General features: G+C 42.2%; 1 protein-coding gene across 1 annotated transcript in view; it reads left to right on the top strand.

Annotated features, from left to right (window-relative positions):
* The window catches only part of LOC117529694 (myocyte-specific enhancer factor 2C-like), a 64,362-nt gene that overhangs the window by 16,514 nt on the left and 21,457 nt on the right, over window positions 1–26,391 (top strand). Inside the window, 4 exon segments of the mRNA XM_034192540.1 lie at window positions 2,107–2,310; window positions 21,512–21,655; window positions 21,740–21,923; window positions 24,011–24,055. Of these exon segments, the coding sequence (XP_034048431.1) occupies window positions 2,107–2,310; window positions 21,512–21,655; window positions 21,740–21,923; window positions 24,011–24,055 (577 nt within the window).

Genomic DNA, 26,391 nt, shown 5'->3' with positions numbered 1-26,391 from the left:
CACACGGTTCAATTAAACCACTTGGGCTGTGGCTGGACAACAGACTGGACTGGACAACCCACACCAACCACCTGTACAGGAAGGGACAGAGCAGGCTGTAGTTCCTGAGGAGGTCGCAGTCGTTTAACATCTGCAGGAAACTCCTGTAGATGTTCTACCAGTCCGTAGTAGCCAGCATCCTCTTTTACACCGTGGTGTGGTGGGGGGGCAGCACATCCAAGAAGGACACATCCAGGCTGTACAAACTGATCAGGCGGGCTGATTTTGTGGTTGGCATGAAGCTGGACTCTCTGGTGACGGTGGCAGAGAAGAGAACAGTGGACAAACCGCTGGACATTATGGATGATGCCAGAGGAGCCTCTTCAGCCACAGACTGCTGCTTCCCAAGTGCAGGACCAACAGACTGAAAAAGTCCTTTGTCCCTCAGGCCATCAGACTGTACAACTCCTCACTCAGGGGGAGGAGGAGTAACAGGAAGACAGGGAACGGGAAGGAGAGGAACAGTAGTAGCCAGTAAACCCGTATTCTAATCCAAATACATTTTTTCGCAAATCTGATTGGTTAATCATGCGAGATTTCAGACCATAAAATATCACATAAACGGTGGCAAAATATTAAAACCGTTTCACATTTAATGTGTTACTCCGCGCCCTGTCCGTGCACATTGCTACGCAAATGTCAATAATGGCACTGTCAGCTGAGAGTGAGAGGTTGCCAACACGAAGAAAAAGAGAAAAAAAGAACAGTTGGCAGAGCAACGACACCGACATGGATTAATTTAAGATACCATATGAAAGTAGTGATGTGGATTCTGCTCACAGAACTTCCAGTTTGGCTCGAAGATGTTACTGTGGTAAGCTTTGACAAGCTGACCACACCCTTTGTCTGCGTAATATTTTTACTGAACTATATTGTTATGTGGATTAAGATGAAGCCTTCAGTGGTGGACACGGATATATACAAACGTTGGAATTGGATTCGAATGGGAATAACCCGCTTGTGTCTGATGATTTGTGGATGTTAATGCTGGATTACGGTTGTAAATAGCCATTTTAGTGGGTAAAACTCAATTTGTGACCGTAAAATCCAGTAGTAACGTCCGCAAATCATCAGACACAAGCGGGTTATTCCCTAATTGATCAGTATGTCTGGTATTTTATATTTGTGTATTTATATTTGCAAACTGTTTCTTTTCTTTTGTTTTTTTTTTTTTTTTGCTTTCACGTTTGATACTCTGTGTGCTTCTTACCCTGTGTGCTGCTAACCTCAATTTCCCTGGAGGAGTCTTCCAAAGGGATTAGTAAAGTTCTGTCTAATCTAATCTAGTAATTTAATCCTACACAGTTTATCAGCAGTGACATTGACCAAACTCCACTTTCTCCACCCAAAAGCTCTCACTTGCTTTCTTTTTAATCCTCCACTTTCCCATAATTCATTCAATATTTTCAATATTTCTGCAGTATGTGCAATATCCACTGCCACTGAAATAACCACAGTTTTGTACATACTTTTCGCTTTTTTATGTGCAGTCGCTTTTTTGCTACTATATTCTTATAATTTTTTATTTTTAAATTTGCACTCTGGACATACCTCTTTCATTCAGTTAAATTTTATGTGTATTTTTCTTTTTTCCTCCAGACCTTTCAGATCTGTGTGTGGTGTACTCAGGTTTATATTTGCACTGAAAGGCTAGCGCCTTACGTTTCATTGTACTTGTTCCAATGACAATAAAGAATTTGTATCGGTATTACCTCCGTTTCATCTGATCACCCCCTCTGTCTCTGTCAGGGTTAATATTACACCTGTGTAGTGCCTTAGAGCAACTTATGTTAGAATTTTGCGCTGTATAGATACATTTAATTGAATTGAAATACAGGTTTTTAATCTTTAACCACAAAGAAATGACCCCATTGCCATAATTCTGGTACAGTCCTTAAGATACCACCTATCCATCAAATAATTCAGCCTTTCTGACGCTACACAGTGTCAGTCACACCACACAAATGTGAGATTACGGAAGTTAACAGACATGTCAAATTTCTAAAAGTTGAGGTTGTCTGGATCCTCGTTCCCTGGCTGACACTGCACTGCTCCTCTCTTCTCCAGGTGACCTTTACCAAGCGTAAGTTTGGCCTGATGAAGAAAGCGTACGAGCTGAGCGTCTTGTGTGACTGTGAGATTGCTCTCATCATATTCAACAGCACCAACAAGCTGTTCCAGTACGCCAGCACTGACATGGACAAAGTTCTGCTCAAGTACACCGAATATAACGAGCCCCACGAGAGCAGGACCAACTCTGACATTGTTGATGTAAGTAATGCATAAAGTAATGGAAAATTAAGACATCAACATCTCATTATACTCTAGTTTGGCTGCATTTTTTCTCCCCTGCAAACACTTTTGGTTAAATTATCACCTTTATCATGTAAAGAATGATTTCTGTCCTGATGATGAAAGTCTCCAAGATAAAAACTTCTCCACAGGAGACCAGTGGTCACTAAATAGACTCTTCCCAAATGATGGCAAAGCCAAAGGTCATGGTGATTTTGGAAGGCAAACACTAAACAAGTGTGCATTCTTGTAATGCCAGCAGCTTTTCTTTTATGCTTGTGAAATTTTACACATGCAATTGTTGTCAGTTTTTGTGCAGTTCTGGAAACAGGAGCTCAAAGACAAAGGAAATCCTCCTATTGTTTGCAGGCAGTTGTTAGTGCAAACAAGGTTTCCAGATCTCACTTTAAAAGTTTCTTTAAAATATTGAGTAAAAAGTTGTCAGAACTGTGAATGAAGTAACAAAAGAGGAGCGGAAGAGTTCTTATGACTTGTAACAGTGAAAGAAGTTATTTAAAAGTTTTAATTGAAATGATACATGAAGTTTTTAATTCAGGTTTTAACTTTGAATGAGCAGATTTGAAAATTAAAACAGTCCAGATTAAACTCACTCTTGAGCAAACAAAAGGAAGGGTCATATTGTGCAATATATATATTTTTTAAATCTACAAATCCTGGATTATCAGTTTATTCCAAACTCTGAGAAAAACAATGATATGCAAAGTGAAAATATCCATCAATTGGGCTGCCAAAAGGCAGCGTTCTGATGCAAAGATATAAAATTTACTGCATTCTCAGGACACATACACACTGCATTCAAAACATTCAAAACAAAATTTGAATAATGTGTGGTTTTTTTTTTTGTTTGTTTGTTTGTTTGGGGGGGGGGGTGTCAGCCTGCTGTGTGTTTGAGTGGGTCACAGCATTGTAACAACACAGCGAGCGGAGCAGAGTGCAAAGTTTTACAAACATATTTTTAAACTTTTCTTTCAGAGTCTGCCGTGAGTGTCTGTGAGTGTCCTCGCTGTGGTTAAACTAAAAACACAGCTGCAGAACCCACAACGTGTCAACAACAAACGCTAATGCTTTTTTTTCCCAAAATACACCTAAAATCTCTTCCTGAGGATGGCATAACCTAAAATATGCTCATAAAACCTTATTACCTCTTAAACAGTTTGCGCTTTCAACAGAAAGACACAAATTCTTGATTGTTCCTGTTCAGAGACTGTAAACCAGGGGCGAATCCAGACAGAAAGAGGGTGTTTGGGGGGATATGCCCTCCACAATACCCTTTGATTAAAGGTCCACTTTTGAAAACCTTTTTCATACTATTACTACTTAATAATAATAATAATAATAATAATAATAATAATTTTAAAGACTAAAATGTTTAAATCAGTAATTTTTCTAAGCCTACTTCTGGACTAAGTTTAATTAATGAGCCATAAAAATAAGTTTGCTTAATTCAGCTTTTCTGCATAACTAAAGTGGGATATGAAGCAATATCTTTTTTTAAATGTGATTTCTAAGCTCGGCATTACTGGGTCTATTTGGGGTTCTAGCTTTAAAATCGGGTCAGTTAGGATGAGGAAAATGAAATATGAAAATGGTTACAGTTCTTGTAGTTATCAAACAAACATATAGGTTGTCATATCAATTTTGGTTAAAGGCAAAGAAAATATGAAAATGTGCAAAATAAAGTACAAATACAACACAGATGAAGCCGTACAACTAAATTGAGGGGAATCAGGGTGAGAAAATAGTAATAAAAAACCCGGAATGCATCCCTGGACATCAACAAGCCCCCCCCCCCCCCCCCCCCGCCAAATTTCAGATCCTGGCTACAGGTCTGAGATTTTAATTAGTATTAAATTAAGTAAAAGCTGTAGAAAAGCTGTTCCCTTAAAATGTGTTCATCCTGAATTATTTAAATAATGTGCAGGTTAAAGTCTTTCTATATATAAAATGATGCTGCATTAGAAAAGAACAGCAGTGGTTAGTGAGTGAAATGTGATCTTGTTCAGCAGGAGAACAGTTTGCTGTTTTCTTAAATGTCTCCACCTTGTTTTATATTAAACGCTAGGATGTGATCACAAAAGGGTTTCTGTAAAACAGTAGGTGGTGAACAGATTATGATTTGGCTGTGAAAAAAATTTCAGTCATAAAGTTGTTTTTTGCTTTAATCCCTGTCATACCACCAATTTGTTTTGTACTTTGAGTTGCTAAATAAGTATGTTAAAATACACTCAGACGGTCGATACAGTGCATCCAGAAAGTATTCACAGCGTTTCAGTTTTTCCACATTTTATGTTACAGCCTTATTGCAAAATGGATGAAATACATTTTTTTCCCTCTCAAAATTCTACTCACAACATCCCACAATGACAATGTGAAAAAGTTATTTTCTTTTTTTAGATTTTTTTCAAATTCATAAAAAAAAAACCTAAAAAAATCACGTGCGTAACTTTTCACAGCCTTTGCCGTGGAGCTCAAAATTGAACTTCATCCTGTTTCCACTGATCATCCTTGAGATGATTCTGCGGCTTAATTGGAGTCCACCTGGGGTAAATTCAGTTGATCTGACATGATTTGGAAATACACACACCTGTCTACATATAAGGGCCCACAGTTGACAGTGCATGTCAGAGCACAAACCAAGCATGAAGTCAAAGGAATTGTTTGTAGACCTTCGAGACAGGATTGTCTCAAGGCACCAATCTGGGGAAGGGTACAGAAACATTTCTGCTTCTTTGAAGGTGTTATGTGTCGACGCGGGTTGAGGAGCGGACCTGTGTCTGACGGAACCCAGCGCTAAAATAACCAGAAAGCGGTTCCAATAACAAAACAATTTATTTTTCCACCCATTGGTGCATAACAACGTGTACAAACTAAAACAGCGTCAGTCTGGTGGAGTGAAGGCTGGCACGCTCTCCAGCGCCTAAAAGGATCGAAGCCCGGCGCTTCTGGACTCACTTTTACCGCCAAACACCCCCCAGGTGGACACGACAAACCGACTCTCTGCGAAGGATAGAAAAGGTGAGGTAAGTCAGCATCTACAACCAATATCCTTCAAAAGGCACACACTATCAGCAACTCATTCAGGTTTGTATTTAAGCTTTATGTAAATGAGCAGCTTCTCACAACAGGTGGAGGATCACCAGTCCGCACGCCACGGCAGTGTGAAGCGAGCTGCACAATTCTCATCACAATTCAAATATACTGCGTAACAAAATACCAAGTTACTATCAACAATTAGTCAAACAATTAATCACCTCTGATGTGTGCTGACAGCATGTGTCCCTCACCCTTCTTCCTTCACAGGCACGATGTGTCAAACCCAGGCGCGGTCCTCAGCGTCTCACAAACGATCATCACAAGGTCGAGTTCCCGGCAATTCTGCTTGAATCCCACATGGCTTAAATGCAGAACGCCATCTCATTATCTGCTTCAGCTGAAAGTCTTTAAGGTTGCACGTGAGCACCATCCACAGGTGCTGCACATAACGTTGATGAGGGTGAAGGACTCTTCTGCCAGTACTTTCTCCACAGACAATAAATCAGTTTGCACACCACCTGGAGAGCAAAGAAAAGAAAAGAACACCAAAATGTCCAGCCACACCCCCCAGGACACAACAGTACCCCTCCTTTAACGGGAAGCCTCCCGGCGACCGAACAGACCAGGTCCGAGAACAGCACCTCCCTCCGGGGTCCTCGTCAGGAAGCAGACAGCACAACGCTCCCAAGGTCCACCACAGACAGCAGGACAGGGCACCGCAGCTGGAAGGCCGGCTGGCATCAACAAAAACCCCAAAACAGTCCCCAGCACAATCCAACACACAAGAAAAACACAAAACCCACCCAAAACCTCCCCTGGGGACCGTCCCATCCAACCCCGGGAAGAAAAGAAAAACTCCCAAATGCAAAAACCCAACACAGCCCCACAAACACAATACAAACATAAATGCATAAAAGAAAAATAACAAACAAACCCCCAGAACAACTTGCAGAGCCCAACACCCCCCAGAAGGCCTTCACCGCCGGTTCCAGGAGGAATAGCCAGAACCGGAATCCCACAAAGGTCCCCAGGTACACATGGAGCAAATGGCGCCCCCCAGAGGACCGTACCATCAAACCCCAGGAGGCACCCTCCCCACAACCCCGGAACCCCAGACCCGGCCACACTCGGCTAGTCGGCCCCACAAGCCAATTCCCCCCCAGAGGACCATCCCATCAACCCTGGAGGTGGAACCCGGAAGGAAACAAAACAAAATCAAAGTCCAACCCCCGGAGAACTACCTTAAACAACCCCGGGGGCAAATAAAACCACCGTTAAATCCTGTTACCTTCCCCGGCACCCCGAAAGACCCCAGGTCCCTCCCAGAGCCCCTCGGCGGCCCAATTTTGGCGAACGGCACAAAACATCAAGCCGGGGAAGGGAACAGGAAAAACTAACCCGGCCCCAACCCCAAGGTGCAGCGGAAAACCGGAAATACGTCCGGTGCCCCAACTCGACCATACCCCAGCCTCTCGGGAGGGATGGAACTACCGAAATGGCGAACGGCAACAGATCGGCCCACCCCTCCGACTGAGGTAAGTTCCCGCTGCACCAACACCCCGGCAACACCAATGACGAACGGTACAAAGGCCCACCGAGGCTGGAGAGGAACCGGGCCCTAACCAAACCAAAGAAACGCCCCTAACAACCCCCCCCAGGTGCAGAGGTCTTATGAGAACGCTCAGCGTGACCAACCTGCACCACCCCACAACCCACAAGACGAACGGTCTTGGGGCGAGTGAGGTTGGGGTTAGGGAAGTAGGGAAAAAAAAACAACAAAACGACCCCAGACCCAAACAGAAAATACCTAAATACACATTAAAAAAAACAACGATCAAGTGAGTCCAGACGGGCCTCTACCCACCTATCGTTCACTTCACCAGATACGCCCCTGAATCCCCAAACAATTTATAACCCCCTTTAAAAGAAACAAAACATTAGCCCATACAAGTTTTTTTTTTTTTTTGTGTGTGTGTGTATTATTTCACCTGTCCCAGAACACCTGGAGATACGTCACCAGAGAACATTGCATCAAAAACGAAGCACAGGCTTCAACGTCTCCCGCATAAGGCTCCGGACGACAAATAATCGATTCGGACGCCGAATCTCTGGGTGACGGAATTATCTGCACCGGTATCGATGGTGCCGCAGCTGGAGCAGCAGGAAGCAGAACGGCTTGCGCTGCAAGCTCCGTAACACGGGCGTCTGTTGGTTTAATTTGGTTTGCGAGATGCGGTAATTGCTCCCATATTTTCTCCAAGTGTTCTTGAACTCTTTCGGCGAATGGAACCGCCTCTGCTGCTGGGTCCATTATGGAATGGCCGGGAACTACTGTTATGTGTCGACGCGGGTTGAGGAGCGGACCTGCGTCTGACGGAACTCAGCGCTAAAATAACCAGAAAGCGGTTCCAATAACAAAACAATTTATTTTTCCACCCATTGGTGCATAACAACGTGTACAAACTAAAACAGCGTCAGTCTGGTGGAGTGAAGGCTGGCACGCTCTCTAGCGCCTAAAAGGATCGAAGCCCGGCGCTTCTGGACTCACTTTTACTGCCAAACACCCCCCAGGTGGACACGACAAACCGACTCTCTGCGAAGGATAGAAAAGGTGAGGTAAGTCAGCATCTACAACCAATATCCTTCAAAAGGCACACACTATCAGCAACACATTCAGGTTTGTATTTAAGCTTTATGTAAATGAGCAGCTTCTCACAACAGGTGGAGGATCACCAGTCCGCACGCCACGGCAGTGTGAAGCGAGCTGCACAATTCTCATCACAATTCAAATATACTGCGTAACAAAATACCAAGTTACTATCAACAATTAGTCAAACAATTAATCACCTCTGATGTGTGCTGACAGCATGTGTCCCTCACCCTTCTTCCTTCACAGGCACGATGTGTCAAACCCAGGCGCGGTCCTCAGCGTCTCACAAACGATCATCACAAGGTCGAGTTCCCGGCAATTCTGCTTGAATCCCACATGGCTTAAATGCAAAATGCCATCTCATTATCTGCTTCAGCTGAAAGTCTTTAAGGTTGCACATGAGCACCATCCACAGGTGCTGCACATAACGTTGATGAGGGTGAAGGACTCTTCTGCCAGCACTTTCTCCACAGACAATAAATCAGTTTGCACACCACCTGGAGAGCAAAGAAAAGAAAAGAACACCAAAATGTCCAGCCACACCCCCCCAACACACAACAGAAGGTCCCAATGAGCATAGTGGCCTCCTTCATCCATAAATAGAAGAAGTTCATATCCACCAGGACTCTTCCTAGAACTGGTCGTCCATCTAAATATGATTGGGGAGAAGGACCTTAGTCATTGAGGTGACCAAGAACCCGATGATCACTCTGTCAGAGCCCCAGCATTCCTCTGTGGAGAGAGGAGAACCTTCCAGAAGGACAACCATCTCTGCAGCAATCCACCAATCAGGCCTATATGGTCAATCAGGCCTATATGGCCAGACAGAAGCCACTCCTTAGCAGTGGTGGGCACAGTTCCACTAATCCGCTAACCGTTAATTAGCGAAGCCAACTTTTTTGTTAGCGGATTAGTTTTTTAGCTAATTTTGAAAACCACCAACGGACCACTTAGCTTCCACTACATTTAGTTCCGCTAACCTTTTTTTGCTGGCATAGTGAATAAAAGTTAACGGTCAAAATCATACATGTTAGTACTTTCCTGTTGCGTGATTTGAAATAGTCAGATGGCTGTGTACTCAATCCTCCCCCAGCAGAAGAGAGCGGAGCAGGCCGGCTGTTATTGCCACAAAAAAGTAATTTACTTTCAACATGCAAAAAGACAGACAGCGGGCAGGAGACATGAAACGCAACGTTCTTTTCACTCATGGTTTTACTCATAAACAACTAATTCTGGGCAATTTATCAATATTAATGGTACCTCTGTCATTTTTACAGAGAGAAAACAGCACACATATGACATATCTTTTAAAGGAATGCCCTAAATTCTGAAGGTTTGAGCTTTTAACAGACACATGTTGCCGAAAGGTATTATGGGAAATTCAAATGTCACTTTTGATCACTCCCCCCCCCAGTCAAAATGCATAGAATGCTGGGAGTATGAATAGCGACCTATGTTGGTTGTGAATTACACTTCACAAACAGAATTTTCAGTTTTGCAATAGCCAAATGCCTCATTTTCCCCACAATGCCTTTTGGCAAGTAATATGCTTTTATTCTTTTTCACCTTTTAAACTTTTTTTATCATGCTTTTAATCTTTTAATCATTGAATTAAATTGAATTGATTTACTCCAAGGCTTCGGCAGGGCTTAAACTCGAAACTGACTTATAAGTAGCTGACAGTACTAAAACTTAGCACTTAGCTGTTCCCCTAAATTTTTTTGTGGTTTATCGATTTAGCGTTACAAAAGTTAACTTTTTAGTTAGCGGATTAGCAGTTATCGACGCTAACGTTTTGGTTAGTACTAATGATGAGCAATGTGACACAGTGACTGCCAATCCCAGTAAGGGCAGCGTGACGTACTTTGGTTGGTTATTGGTTATAGTTATTTATAATAAGGTTCTCGTTTAAACTGTGAATCATCAAATCTCAATTGTAGTTCTTTGTCAGTGTTAGGAATCATTGCTATTTTTGTACTGTTTGGCAGATGTATCGGAATTGCTATTTTCACTCCCAAATATTGGCATCAGCCCCTAAAATATCAATATCAGATGAACTCAAGTATAAATCTGACATATTTCACGTTTTTCTGGTCAATTGAATATAATTTGTTAAAATACATGCTGCATTCCTGGATGTATGGCTTCCAACACATTGTCATTCATTCTCACAACACCTAAAAGTTTCAGGTGTGATTTTGTCCCATTCTTTCTGCCAACATTGTTATGGTCTGCAACAGTATGTTGTCATCATTGCAATTTTTTTGTTTCAAAATTCTTCCCACATTCGGCAGACAGGCCCGTTCAGTAGCAGTGACCGTTGCCATATGTGTGCAGAAGATGGTTTTTCATTGTCGTCTTGAAAAATGCATGGAAAAGATGTCATTTTGAAGGCAGCATATGTTGTCAAAAACTCTCAATGTGCTTTTCTGTATTAATAGAAGTGTAAATTACATCTGCCAAGGGCAATGACACAATCCCACACCATGACAGACCCTGACTTTTGGACTTGTTGCTGATAACAATCTGGATGGTTCTTTTCATCTTTGGTTCGCAGCACACAGCATCCATTTCTTCCAAAAAGGATCTGGAATACTGATTCCTCTGAGTGTAATACATGTTTCTACTGTGTGATGTTCCAGTTTAGATGCCTCCAAGCCCAGAGAAGTCTTATAAGGCTTCTTTTTTGCCTGTTTAAATTTTAAGTGGCATTTGTGAATGTAAATCCTTATTGCAGTACCTGACAAAGGTTTTCAAAATGAACCTTTTGCCCATGTGATTATATCAGCTATTGATGAATGGCTGTTGTTGACGCGGTGCTGTCTGAGGGACTGGAAATCAAGGGTGTACTTTTTAGGCAGGCAACCTTGCCCTTTATGCAGTGAAGTAGATTACAATTTGTTCATGTAAATGGGGAATGTTCTTCATAGACTAAGGTTAATTATGGAGTTCTACAAGGTTCTGTGCTAGGACCAATTTTATTCACTTTATACATGCTTCCCTTAGGCAGTATTATTAGACAGCATTGCTTAAATTTTCATTGTTACGCAGATGATACTCAGCTTTATCTATCCATGAAGCCAGAGGACACACACCAATTAGCTAAACTGCAGGATTGTCTTACAGACATAAAGACATGGATGACCTCTAATTTCCTTCTTTTATACTCAGATAAAACTGAAGTTATTGTACTTGGCCCCACAAATCTTAGAAACATGGTGTCTAACCAGATCCTTACTCTGGATGGCATTACCCTGACCTCTAGTAATACTGTGAGAAATCTTGGAGTCATTTTTGATCAGGATATGTCATTCAATGCGCATATTAAACAAATATGTAGGACTGCTTTTTTGCATTTGCGCAATATCTCTAAAATTAGAAAGGTCTTGTCTCAGAGTGATGCTGAAAAACTAATTCATGCATTTATTTCCTCTAGGCTGGACTATTGTAATTCATTATTATCAGGTTGTCCTAAAAGTCCCCTTTTTCAAGCCTTCAGTTAATTCAAAATGCTGCAGCTAGAGTACTGACAGGGACTAGAAGGAGAGAGCATATCTCACCCATATTGGCCTCTCTTCATTGGCTTCCTGTTAATTCTAGAATAGAATTTAAAATTCTTCTTCTTACTTATAAGGTTTTGAATAATCAGGTCCCATCTTATCTTAGGGACCTCGTAGTACCATATTACCCCATTAGAGCGCTTCGCTCTCAGACTGCGGGCTTACTTGTAGTTCCTAGGGTTTGTAAGAGTAGAATGGGAGGCAGAGCCTTCAGCTTTCAGGCTCCTCTCCTGTGGAACCAGCTCCCAATTCAGATCAGGGAGACAGATACCCTCTCTACTTTTAAGATTAGGCTTAAAACTTTCCTTTTCGCTAAGGCTTATAGTTAGGGCTGGATCGGGTGACCCTGGACCATCCCTTGGTTATGCTGCTTTAGACGTAGATTGTGGGGGGGTTCCCATGATGCACTGTTTCTTTCTCTTTTTGCTCCGTATGCATCACTCTGCATTTAATCATTAGTGATCGATCTCTGCCCCCCTTCACGGCATGTCTTTTTCCTGGTTTTTTCCCTCAGCCCCAACCAGTCTCAGCAGAAGACTGCCCCTCCCTGAGCCTGGTTCTGCTGGAGGTTTCTTCCTGTTAAAAGGGAGTTTTTCCTTCCCACTGTTGCCAAGTGCTTGCTCATAGGGGGTCGTTTTGACCGTTGGGGTTTTTCATAATTATTGTATGGCCTTGCCTTACAATATGGAGCGCCTTGGGGCAACTGTTTGTTGTGATTTGGCGCTATATAAGAAAAAAGTTGATTGATTGATTGATCTGCTGACAAACTGGAGATTATCTGCCCCTTACTGCCCCCCTAGCGTGTTTTGTATTGGGCTGCAGGTGATAAATGCAGGAATGGATGTATATTACAAGTAAAATGACACCGACTACACAAAACATGAACTGCTGTCTGTCTTGTGCGGACTTGTTTTTTGACATTTTCCGTACTGTCCCAACTTTTTTCTGCATTGAGGTTGAATCCTGTTTACACGAGCCTGATAATCCACACTGAAATTGGAAGCATGTGAGTAAAAATATTCATCACGTTTCTGCCCTTTTTTGCTGCTCTACATATTTACATAAAACCTGGCTCATTCTTTTGGGAAACAGAGGAAAGAACAGGCAGGACTTGGTTATTTAACTTGGTTATTTTCTTTATTTTCCCCCAGTGGCCCACAATTACACACACACACACACACACACACACACACACACACACACACACACACACACACACACACACACACACACACACACACACACACACACACACACACACACACACACTCAGTCTGAGACAAACCACAGTCACACTCTCACAGCCTGTCAGGGCTATTCTTAGCCGCGCGTTGTGCTATTCTTAGACTACTATCAGTTTCCAGGCATTTAGCCGAGAGGGATCACAGCCAACACAAAGGAACTGAACTTTGTGAGTGTGTGTGTGTGTGTCACTTTAATGAACACTTCATCTGTTTCTAATCTGAAACAGCACAGAATGACGCAAACACACATAAACACGCACACACATGTGCATGCATGCACGCACACATACCACAAAGTTGGCCAAATGAAAATAAAGCGAACAAAGTCAGGAATGCAGCAGAATGTCTCAGTTTTATAAACGGCCAGGGTTCCCAGACTGAGTCAACAAAATAAGATTATTTGTCATTTATCTGCGCTGTAGCCTTGACAAGAACATTATAAGATTACAGCCAAAACAAAAGAGCCACTGCTCATCTGCTGGTTAATTCATACAGACTGTGAGCGCACCATCATACTGCCCTCACTGCAACTTTCATCTCACCCGACTTACCTTCTCCTGTGGGTTTGAAGGTAATACCTGCCCAAATACCCAGCCTTCTTTCAGTGACACAGTCTACCAACCATCATTAAAGGGGACCTCCAACAACCTGCTTACTACAGTACTTCTAGTTTGACCAAATGCAGTCTGATTTTGATATTTTTCCTGCTCTGAGTTCGACTAGGCTCCCTCGGTAAAACTGTTTCCACTCTTGGTTCTTTATGCACCGCTGCCACCAGTGGTAATGTTGAAGTGCAAAGAACAACCACCATGCAAGCATGTCCAAATTCTAGACCAGATGACGCCAGCATACAGTAGTATGGAAGTAAAAAGTGCAAACACAAGAGCCAAATATAACAAACTGCAAGTGGGTTGCACCATTTGTACACAATTTTAAAATATAACGCAATGCTAAAATACCCTCGGCTGTATGAGCATTGTGTTCTTTATAATTTGCAATTGATTAATTAATTATTAAGAAAAAAAAAGCATCCAAATGAAACGGTCTTTTGTGATTCTAGAAGCGATTAGAGGTGTTTTCAGCATCCAAGGTTTGACAGAAAATGATTAATCCGCAACAAAATAATTATTTTGTAAACAGCGCCTTGCACACAAAGCAGGTGGGATCGTGTGCGCAAGAGGGCAGCCGCTCCAAAAATAGCATCTCAGGTCCTCGTAGCTGCCGTAGCTGTCGTCCACACCACAAACATACCTCTATAATCCTTGTTAGTCCTCGTACCCCACGCTGTTGTTGCTAAATTTTGAAGATCTTGAAATTGGTGTAATGCTCAGAGATGAGCCTCATTAACTTAAGATAATACCTCTAAGAGCCACTGTTCTCCTACGATAGTTGAATAAATCCTCTCCTAGCAAAAAAAAAAAAAAAAAACATGCTGCGTGGCTCATTATTCAGCCTTCATTATTTGATGGGACCAGGGCTTTAAACTTCAGTCTGTCTACAGATCATTCCCCAAAGTTTCAGTTATATGTCAGATTTATTACAATTTCTGGGTTCTGGGTTCTGGGTTTTGTTTTTTGTTTTTTTTTTTGGTCACCCTGTATACAGTTATGGGCTAAGTAAGCTTTAAAATATCATAGTCCTAGTCCAGAGAGTGGAAACTACTGAAGTTGTTGATGGACGTCCTTGTTGCTGGACCACTATGAAGCAGAGCATGTGGTGACTGAAATGAAATGAAACTGGACTTTGAAGTGAGATGGAATGTGTGCGACAAAATTAGTAACTTTCAGCCTCCCACACCTGTCTGTCTCACGTGTTGATTGGTCAGCTGTTCAATGGCGTCACTCGGCTGTGAGTACTTCTTTTCTTGCTGCTGTTGAACTTCAGTTTATTTCGCAGATGGACACAAGATATCAGCAACAATGAAAAGTGGATTTAGAACATTTCTTTTCGGATCAATTGTTTGTACCGTTATCCTCGTCTGGTGGGATCCTCTTGGTGAGGTCTGACTGTTTTATCCTACCAGTATCCCAAAGGCTCAGCTGACCATCGTCTGATTGGCTATGAACTACTTTTTATGTTTTCCACTTTTCCTTGAAACATTTCACGCCTTCATTCTCTTAACATGATGCTTTCCTGTAAAATTATGTCTTCACTTTCAAATTTTTTTGACCTTTTTTTTTCCAACAGTGACAGATTCATTTATTATTAAACTCAAGCTTATATGTACCACTTAAGAGTACAGATTTTTCTTAAAGTCCTAAAATGTATCCGTCCATTCTCTAAACCCACTTATTCCAGTTAAGGGTGCCCGTAGGGGCTGGAGTCTATCCCGGTGGTCATTGTACATAAAGCAGGGTAGAGCCTGGACAGGACGGCAGTCTGTCGCAATTTATGTCAGATTGTCTCTTTTTCAAGGCGTATTTAAGACTCCGGTTTTACCATAATTTGGACCAAAACCACCATCTGCTGCCTCGTGTGAGTCGTCGAATCATATAAAAGTTGCATGCCATAGTCCCTAAGCAGTGCGGCCTATGTGCCCACCAGACCTAGCGATAGCAAATGAATGAATGAAGTTCAATTTCAATGTGGCAAGTTGAGTTTGCCTCCGTGAATCACCATGGTGGCAAATTAAAAAAAAACAAAATAGCCTTATGGACCCCATCACACATAGTTTGAAGTTTGGATGAAGTGCACTTCATGTGCACTTCAATCGTATGCAAACCGTGTAATGTCGTCCCTGCCTCCAACGCCTCGTACACCTGTTGCTACAACTATTTGCACAAACAAGCGTCTGAAAGAAAGAGTGTGTGCTGTGTGCACCCATCACACCCTCTCGCGGGAGGTGTTGGCCAAATTCCAGGTGACACGCACAAACACCTAACACTGCTCACATGGCACTTAGAAAATATGTGGCCAGTCGCACTCTTCACATGACAAGAGACTGCAGATGACCACTGTCATACTGGCAGAGAAACTTGTTTAACTTCCACACGACTGTGGCTTTGGTGTGTGCGCTGAGAACTGACAGGAGGTGTGGCTATGACAGAAGCAGCTGTGGTGATCTGTCATTCTGGACATTCCAGCTACACAACACCTACTGTGTTTGGACGGTCATGGACTGTCCACTGTGAGGCGTGTGTGTCTGATTGCTGTATTTACGTGGACATAAATAAAAAAATATTGTGGTGGTGACAAGCTGCAGCCAGCAAGTGTGCGCATGGAGCGGACAATGACAGCCTGCCAGGTTGAAATGGACCATCAGATCAGAACACGCAGCAGGCGATCTGACCATCACGTCACCCACATGAGCTCTGTTCCCAATGATGTGGCGTCTGTGCTGTGACGTGCTGTCTACAAGACACGCATCGGGCAGAACACGTGCACGGCCGACTAGACGCACCGGACCAGTAGTTGTGGACATCAGAGCACACTGCTTCTCATTCATGCCATTTCTTGACTGTATGTCAGTGACCATGGGTCATGTACAGATAAACAGACGGATCAATACAAATATTATTACTCTCTTGATAAATGTGGTGTTTTTATATGCTGTATGATTTTAATTTTTTTGTAATACTGCCATGTCCTTCCTGATATGAGGCAGCTTTCCGCAGCTTTCAAAGAACAGCTCCGTAGCTCAGTGGTAAAGTCTCTGACTGGGAATCAGAGCTTTTGAAAGGAGTGAGTTTGCCTCCCAGGTGGTGTGTTTTTTTTTTTCTTCTTTTTTATTATTCCACATAAGCGGTGCGATGTGCTCCCAAAGGTACTGGCTGGTTTTTATTTTTTATTTATTCCACATAAGCGGCGCAATGTGCTGCACCCGGCACTGTTGCTGCTTGAAAGACACCGGCGCGTGCACAAACTCTCGCGCCGGGGTTGTGCATGCCTACGATGTTCTGTGGTGCCCTAATTTCGACCTGTTTCGCCGTAATCGACCAGACATCGACCAAACTTCGCACTATGTGTGAAGGGGTCCTAACAATCTGGCAGTTTTACTAGCAAAAACTCTGATTTCTATCCTTTTTTGATAAATGGTAAAAGCCCTTTTGTGGTTTGTGCTGCACGAGCATACAGGAGCTTAAATGCAGACACTGCTGACTACTCAAGGACGGAGGAAAAAAAATTATTCATTGTAAACGGACATATTTAATGAGGTAAACATTTTCCTTCATGCTTGTTTTGGTAAGTTCAGTCTGACGACTGAATCACACACCTGGAGTTTGAGCTATGAGTTTCCAGATTCACAATCCTGCCCGTCACTCTTTGCAGATTGTCAAAAGACTTGAGAGTGTGGAGCACAGCCTAGAAAATCAGTCATCATAGGTCAATGCCTGTGTGTGGGTTTGTTTAACGTGGGAATGTTATAAATACATGGCCCTTGACAGATGCTTAGCCTGGTCGGATGGCTGGGAAATCGCAGGCGTTCATGGTCTGAAGACTTGCTGCAGCCTTCAACTGAGCTCCTCCTCCACCTGATCTACCTTTGAGGACTTCTTGTCTCACCAGAACTCCGGTAGCTGTCTCACGTTCAGGGGTCCTGTCAATGTCAATGTCAATTTTATTTATATAGCACATTTTCAACAACACGAGCTGCCCAAAGTACTTCACATGTAAAAAAAAAAAAAAAAAAAAAAATCAAAAACATTACAAAAACAAGGCAAAAAAAATCCAAATAAACAAAAGACAAGTAAAAACCAGACACATACAGCTTAAATTGTATTAAAACCAAAGCAAAAAGGTAAATCTTAAGAGCAGATTTAAAAGGCTCTAAAGTCGGAGCAGCTCTGATGTTTAAAGGCAATCTGTTCCATGAAGGTCCCACAGGACCTTTGTGTCTACCTTGGCAGCCATGTGGCACACAAGGTCCTCTACCATATTTCACCCCGCCAGGCAATCTCCTACTTGATCCATTACTCAGGTTTCACGACGTGGCCAAGGGGTTGGATTTTGACACCCTGTGAGTTACACCAGGGAGATGGTGACAGACATGAATTTACATGCTTGCCGTGTTATCAGTGGGATATCACACACACTTGCATATCTTCACCTCATTTCTGCTTTTACTTTTGCTAAACTTGACTTCAAATTCATGAGTCCAAAGAACAAACGTCTAACACCAGTGCATATTTATTCCCGGTTACCAGTTGACATGTTTGTAACAAAGTGACAATGAATTGGATACTTTTGTTGTGGTAATCAACAAAGCGTGCATTTGTCTGTGTGAGACTTCTCTTCTTCTTCTACTTGAGGCAGTTGATGTCCAACATAAGGATTCATCTTGCTGAATCACGATTTACAGTGTATCATGTGTCGTATCGCAGAGGAAGCAAATGTCACTGTGGGGGGGGGCTTTGCAGATTTAATTCATGTAGATGTTATCGTCAGTGTAGATATTATTAACTGCATCAGCATTTACTTGGTATTACTCATTTCAAAAAGAAGGATCCAAAATCAGATCTATTTTATTTTTGATATATTTGATTTCTTTGCTTTTGTTAATAAAACGTGTACTATGAGGCTATTTGATCAGGGGAATACAGACCAGGTGGCGTTGGGGTGCAGTTGAAACAAAATGCAATATTTTATGGTGTCTCAAAAAATGTACCCAAAAGTATTTTGACAGCACAGAAAAACCAATATTATCAGACATTTTCTGCATGACCATGTGGCCGAAGAATGTAATTTTTCTCCCCAGTGCACAGTTTTTAGTTCAGTTTTTCCTTTTTGATGTTTTAGCCCTTTATCTTTTACACCACATGATCAGTGTAACCTCCTCGTCAGAAGTTTCCTAAGAAACAAATCAGCTGTTTCCAGTTTTCCTGAAAATCACCTAGCAAATTCAAGTCTCCTTGCCATTTGCTGGGGAGTTAGTTCGTTTTTGAGACACCCTATATATATTTGGCAATTGTGTTGTTTCTTGTCATTGCTCAGCCTGTATTAGGTGGAGCGGTAACGCGGTTTCGTGTTTTACTGGATGAGTCAGACTGTCAGATTGTGAAGGATGGGGTGTCACAAATACTGGGGAACACAATCAAAAGCAGTTGCCTTCTACGGCCATCACGCCGTGTTCACACGAGTACTGGTGGTAAATGGGCTTTGCACCACCACACCCCCCCTCCCCAGATGACTGTCAGGGCAGCCCCCACCCTTCTGTAAAGCAGAACAGGTGGACATGACTGGGATGAGTGGGATAGCTGCACTGGGCCAAACACTGAGCCCTCCGTGTGTGTGTGTGTACGTGCACCCGTGTGATACTGCAGTCATTTGGTCATAGACTAATGGGCTGTGAAGTGCTGAAGTAGACCACTGAAAGCCAGGACCGCATGCTGCACAGTGCACACATACATCACTGCGGTCGTCATCTGGTTTCTCTGCCACAGTCTGGGAATGCCGAGAAGCTTCGTAAGGCTGTGTGCTCTCTGCAGACAGACGAACAAACAGCCAAAAGCCTCCTGATTCTTAAACGCAGTTTGAAATAATGATATCTTACTTGATTGTAGTTGATTTCTCCAGAAATCATTGATGTTTGTCTCAGAATGTTTGTGGGAAAAATGTGGACAGTGTGTTCAGCTTCATTCTTCTAATGCATGCACAGGTGGCGCCCCTCAGTGGTTGAAATAGATATTGCTGTCTTTGAATCTAAAGAATAGGAAACTTGTTCATTTCTTTGGTGTAAATCAGCTTTTCTCACTGGTGATCTGTGGGTATATTGGAAAGATGTCACATTTAATATTAATATCATATTCTGTTCTTTTCTGGGGCAGAATGATTGTACAATGTACATCTTTAATAATAATATATTTATTTTAAAATTAAAAATTCTTTGCAGGTTTATTTTGAATTTTCTGAAATTGATATATTCATACACCCACTTAGATTATTAATTTGGTCGTGCTAACAGTTCCAATTTTTTTTTTTTTACACTGCCATGGACTCTTAACTTGCTATTAGTGAGCATCTGATTATCTGGTAGCTTCTCTGTGCAGATGTGAGAAAGGGAACCATAGATTTGAAAACTCAGGAATGCCTCCTGGAGCTGTTTCCAGACAACTGCAGTTCAAACAGTTGTGCATCAGTACAAGTGATTGGGAGTTTTAGCCACTTTGCCAGTTGGAAGACGAGAGAGTATCGCCCTTAAACTGGTGTCCTGCGCTGAAGGAAGTCATAGACCTTCACCCAGTTCACAGTATGTTACCCGGAGATAAGCACGGGCATCAAGGGGCCTCAGGGCCTATATAGGACTTGATTATTTCTGCTAAGTCAGTAAGGAGGGTGGTCACATATCCAGATAGACATCTGTCAGAAGGTGTGGTGACCACAAGTGTTTGGTATACAGAAGCTCAAAGTGCTTTTACAATAACACCTCACACAGACACACTCACACGCCGATGTCAGGGTGCTGCCATGTGAGGCACTCACTACACACCCAAACCAACTCCAGGATTGAGGATGTTGCCTCCGAGGGCCCTTAGTGACTTTCCAGTCAGACTGGGGTTTGAACCAAGAATCCTCTGGTCCCAAGCCCACTGCTTAATCACTGGACCATCACCTCCACAAATAACACAACTGTATGTTATCTTTGGTCTTAAAAGTTATTGAAATGTTGTTTTTTGTGATCAGTTGAGGTTTCTGGATTTATTTATTTGGAGGAGGTTGTTCCAGTAATTAATGTGAATTAATCAAACTTCTGTAGTTCAGGCTGATGTCACAGTTTTTGGCTGCTTCCTGTATTTATTTATTTATTTTTAACTATCAGTTAAGTAACTAACTTAAGTACAGTTTCATTGTTCAGCTGACTCGGAGTTTTAATCTTCATGTGTGAATTTGAAGCATTCTATTTAATTTGTGTTTATGCTCACTTCCATTTTGCAGCTGCACAAATGTTCTTGTGTGATACTTTAAAAATGCATTTTTTTTTAGGTGGTTTCTGCAATTTCTAAGAAAAGGGTGTATTTATTTAACCAAGTCTTTACAATCATTCTAGAATGAAGTGGGTTTTCTACAATTTTAACAATGTGTTAAGGAAGACACACAAATCAATAATTGTATGTTTATTTACTTATTTATTTGAAACTTTTGTAATTTTTGTTTTGTAACTTGATTAATGTTTAGTTTTTTGAGCTAGTGCCCGTACACTCTAAAAAAGGAACTGCTGTCTCAACGACAAACATTGATATAACAATTTTAATAAATTTCCTGTTATTTCAACTTAGTTATTTCAACTTTCAACTAAGTTAATGCCACAAGACTTCTCTAATTAAGTTGAAATAATTTTAGTTAAGTTGAAATAACGTAAAAAAAAAAAAATCTATGCAAATTGATACACTTTTTCTCCTTGAGACAGCAGTTCATTTTTTTTTAGACTGAGGAAGTTTGTGTTCCGATAGAAAATTGGGAGCTTAAGTACATTTAAGATTTAAGATAATAAAGCATGCACAATCATGCATAATACAATAATGTATCATATCGTAAAATCGTAAAATGTGTTCTGCTTTTATGATTTATCATAAGATGTCATGAGTTTTATATGTTGTGAGTGCTGTAGTATATTTCAAAATTGTGTTCATGCAGTAAAAAAAATAAAGAAAATGTTTTTAAACACAAATATCTTCATGTAAATTGTTCAACTTTTACACAGCTAGCATGCAGATTTGTGTTTCCTTTTTAACCAGACACTGCGTAAGAAGGGCTTAAACGGCTGTGACAGCCCTGATATTGAGGCCGAAGACTCTGCTGGCCAGAGCCCAGAATCAGACGACAAATACCGTAAAATCAACGATGACATCGACCTGATGATTAACCGACAGAGAATTTGCGTACGTTCAGATTGGCTTTGTTTTTTGTGTCATGTCAGTGATTTAATGTCGAGTCTCTGATGCAAGCTGATCGCTATTCCACAGGGTCTGCCCCCTTCAAACTACGATATGGGAGTGGCCATCCCTGGTAGCAATCCCTGTGGACTACTCTACTCACACCCTGCCACAGGGGGCGCTCTAGGTAGCACCAACCTGCTGCCCATCACACCAGCCTCCCTGCAGAGAAACAGCATGTCTCCTCAGCGGCCCCACAGCACAGGAAGTGCAGGTAAGAGTGTAACTTAAGGTGCGTATACACATAGCCAAGACGCGTTAATGAATGTCATTTTTTCTGTCATTCGTGACACATTCCTGACATTCTTAATGTGACTTAAGGCATCTGAATAGGTTTCTTAATAGAGCGTGTTGGTGTGTGATATTCTTGATATTCGTGGAGCATGTTTTTGCCTGTCAAAAAAATCTTCCATGAATGTCACACACCACCCTAATTTCGTCTCACGTCGTGGAGGTCGCAACTGAGCGTGTTGATCCGTCTTGATGAGTATTGATCCTTAATAGAACGTGACAGCGTTCGTAGTGGTTCCTGTGATGGTTCTTGGAGCCCAAACTGTCACGCGTTATTACGAAGTCACACGGAAACTGTCAAGTTTTGACACGACTTGTAACGCGGCGTCACATTGCACTGCGCGCCACGACATATCAGTTTTCTGTCACATGCGCACAATTAAACTCGGCTCCAAATGTCGGTCCACAGTTCCTGCTGAAGCTCCTCAGGACGCTCCTGCAGGTGTTCCACTGTTGTTGTAACCGAATGAGCGGGAGAACGAGTCTGGCAACCAGAGGAGCGAGAGGAGACTCACGTGCAGGCCAGACATCTCTGCACCTCCTCCAGTCCGGCGGAGGAAGAAGCGCGCGCGCACAATTAAGCCCTGCTGCAACCGCATTTAGTTTGATTGCTGACACCAAGTCGGCTAAAAGTCTAATTTCAGTGCTCTTCAGCGCGCTCCTGCAGGTGTTCCACCTGCTGCATGTGCCTGACGTTTGGGGAAAATGCGCGAGATGAGGAGCCGCATGAAGCCACACATCTGGGCTCGTCCTCCTCCTCCTCTCTGCGCCACTCCATGGCACAGAGCCCAACTACGCATGCAGTCACAAAGTTCTTCTGAAAAACTGGAGCGATCTGAATTCGGTTAGATGAATATGGGTGTGTGTGTGGAGACAATTCACCTCATTCACAACGTGACAGACCTTAACGATGCGCTGTTACGCGCAATAGCGCGCAACAACACGGTACACTATTCTTGACCGTGCGTAATGGTTCCTGATAATTCTCCAGCAACACGTGCCATTAATCGTAACGTGTGGTAACAAGTTGCAGCAGTTCCTGAGGACACCTGACGCCTCTGCCCCGAATCATCACATTCGTGATCAGCAGCCAAGAATGTGTACTTAGTGGCATTCGTGACCTGTCGTCGTTATGTGTAAACGCAGCATTACACCTCTGCAGCCGCTTTCACACAGGAAGCCGTGTGATCTCTTGGTCCTGAATGGAAAACCGAGATTAATACGTCAAATTTCACACGCATTTATGCCCGCTGCCAACCTAGTAACAATTCAATTCAATTTCAATTTAATCAGCTTATAAAGCACCAAATCACAACAAAAGCCGTCTCAAGGTGCCTCACACAGAACAATTCAACATAAAAATCAAATAAGTAATTAAAAATGAATAAAAAATTCAAATACATAATTAAAAACAGAAGTAAAAGAATAAAACAGATAAAAAAATCAAAACTGTTCATAAGAAGGAGAATAAAAATGGGTTTCAAGTCTTGACTTAAAAATGTCCACGGACTCTGACTGCCTCACAGTCGCAGGAAGACCGTTCCACAGGGTGGGTGCACGATGAGAAAAAGCTCTTTGACCCGCTGACTTCTTCTTCACCCTGGGAGCACAGAGAAGTCCTGCATCCTGCAACCGCAAAACCCAGGCCGGCACATAAGGTTCCACCAGATCAGCCAGATAAGATGGTGCCAGTCCATGAACAACTTTATAAGTCAATAACAAAACCTTAAAAGTAACACATACGGAACTTGGAACATTGTCCCATCCCACCTACTTCTTGTGTAATATGTTGATTTAATTATGAATTTGTACCATGTTGCAAATACTGAGCAGCACAGAGACGCTGACATGAATCTGATCACATGATTTGACAGACTTGACCTGCAGTCAGTGTAACAGAATGATGTGGACAAATCTGCATAATGAAAATTCCAGTGCAAATGTCACATCTCTGCACTTACAGCATGTGATACCAACCTGTGTCTGACCATGTGCGCCGTCTGTCTGTAGGACTGATGGGCTCCGAGCTGACGAGCGCTGTGGTCTCCAATGTGGGTAAGTCGGGAATCTTTTCTTATTTCTGTGATCTTGGCTGAGCTCAGAGAATGGGGCACCGCAGTCTCGTATGAATCCCTGTGTGATATCGTGGGATTTGACCACTTATGGGGACAGCCGCTCCCGTTCTGCAATATATACACAGCATAGCTTCACACGGGAAAATGGTGTACTGTTTTGTTTTTAGCAGCAGTCACCGAAGCAGTTGCAAAAAGTGCAGGTTTTTTTTCATTTCCCAGTGGAGAAGGGAAGATGAGGCAAATGGGAGAAGTTGTGATGGTAAGTCTTAGCCTGCAGCTAACCACAGTAGCTGCGTTCTCTCACCTGCACAACCGCCTCGGCGTGTTTCAGCTCCAGGTCATAAACAAACTTTCTGCCACATCGTCACTTTTTCTTTGCATTTGTGTGTAATTTGCCCAAAAACTCAGAGAAATTGCTGTGTTTCTGCTGACATACAGGGCTGTCCCTGGATGTAACCCTTTAGCGCCCACCCTCAAACGAGACTACGCTGCCCAATTGCAAAATTGTAGTTCGATACGACAGTTCTAACCACTGCCACATGCGGGGTGAAACTTGCAGTGGTTGAGCATATTAGCGCAATCCAGCAATAATAATGTACAGTACCTGTTCACAAATGAAATACAAATTGAAACATCAATCTTTTTCCTTTACCATACAGAAGAGATTAAAAAAGTATTACATGTCACTGTCTACCTATTTGGTGAAATCAAACAGTCATGGGGAGTGGCGTTCGGTTCGGATTTTCTTCTTCTGCCACTCAACAACTTGCAGCAGGTGGCACTACTGTCTATACTTCGTTAGGATCTGACTATATAATCACAGGCGAATGACGTCACCGACAGGCATGGAAAAACATATGCATGCGCACGAGGGTGCAAGCATGTCTGACGTAAAAACATATGAATGAAATCCATATAGTTTTTGAAAAAAATAAAAAGGACCTATACTTTACGGACAGCCCTCGTAATTAGCTAAGATAGCTGGGTCAAGTGATGGCTTTTTAAGTAATGGTTTAATTACTGCCACCTTAAAAGCCTGTGGTACATAGCCAACTAACAAAGATAGATTGATCATATTTAAGATCGAAGCATTAAATAATGGTAGGGCTTCCTTGAGCAGCCTGGTAGGAATGGGGTCTAATAAACATGTTGATGGTTTGGATGAAGTAACTAATGAAAATAACTCAGAACAATCGGAGAGAAAGAGTCTAACCAAATACCGGCATCACTGAAAGCAGCCAAAGATAACGATATGTCTTTGGGATGGTTATGAGTAATTTTTTCTCTAATAGTTAAAATTTTGTTAGCAAAGAAAGTCATGAAGTCATTACTAGTTAAAGTTAATGGAATACTCGGCTCAATAGAGCTCTGACTCTTTGTCAGCCTAGCTACAGTGCTGAAAAGAAACCTGGGGTTGTTCTTATTTTCTTCAATTAGTGATGAGTAGAAAGATGTCCTAGCTTTACGGAGGGCTTTTTTTATAGAGCAACAGACTCTTTTTCCAGGCTAAGTGAAGATCTTCTAAATTAGTGAGACGCCATTTCCTCTCCAACTTACGGGTTATCTGCTTTAAGCTACGAGTTGTGAGTTTATACCACGGAGTCAGGCACTTCTGATTTAAAGCTCTCTTTTTTAGAGGAGCTACAGCATCCAAAGTGTCTTCAATGAGGATGTAAAACTATTGATGAGATACTCTATCTCACTTACAGAGTTTAGGTAGCTACTCTGCACTGTGTTGGTATATGGCATTAGAGAACATAAAGAAGGAATCATATCCTTAAACCTAGTTACAGCGCTTTCTGAAAGACTTCTAGTGTAATGAAACTTATTCCCCACTGCTGGGTAGTCCATCAGAGTAAATGTAAATGTTATTAAGAAATGATCAGACAGAAGGGAGTTTTCAGGGAACACTGTTAAGTCTTCTATTTCCATACCATAAGTCAGAACAAGATCTAAGATATGATTAAAGTGGTGAGTGGACTCATTTACTTTTTGCCTTTGCAAGAGTGTCCCATTGGCAGAACTATAGGCCTGCCAGAACACATGGTCCAGGTGGCCTTGGGTATGGTCTGTATGTAGTGTGATCACTAACAGTGCCGGATCATGGAACTCGGACATCACGTCATTGACATAGCTGTTCAATCTAACAACTGCTCTTCTTCTTCTTCTTCTTCTTCTTCTTCTTCTTGGGAAAGTGTAGTGACACGGACCCACAACAGGGGGCGTAAATGAACGGACAATGGAAGGAGTTAAATTAGAACACTTTACTGTTGTGAATGTCACAACCAAACACAGCAGATTACAGAATGTACAACA

This window comes from Thalassophryne amazonica, chromosome 17 (genome assembly GCF_902500255.1).
Source record: "Thalassophryne amazonica chromosome 17, fThaAma1.1, whole genome shotgun sequence".
NCBI classification, from domain to species: Eukaryota; Metazoa; Chordata; class Actinopteri; order Batrachoidiformes; family Batrachoididae; genus Thalassophryne; species Thalassophryne amazonica.
Note: the sequence above shows the minus strand (reverse complement) of the source record. Positions and strands in the feature narration are given on the sequence as shown.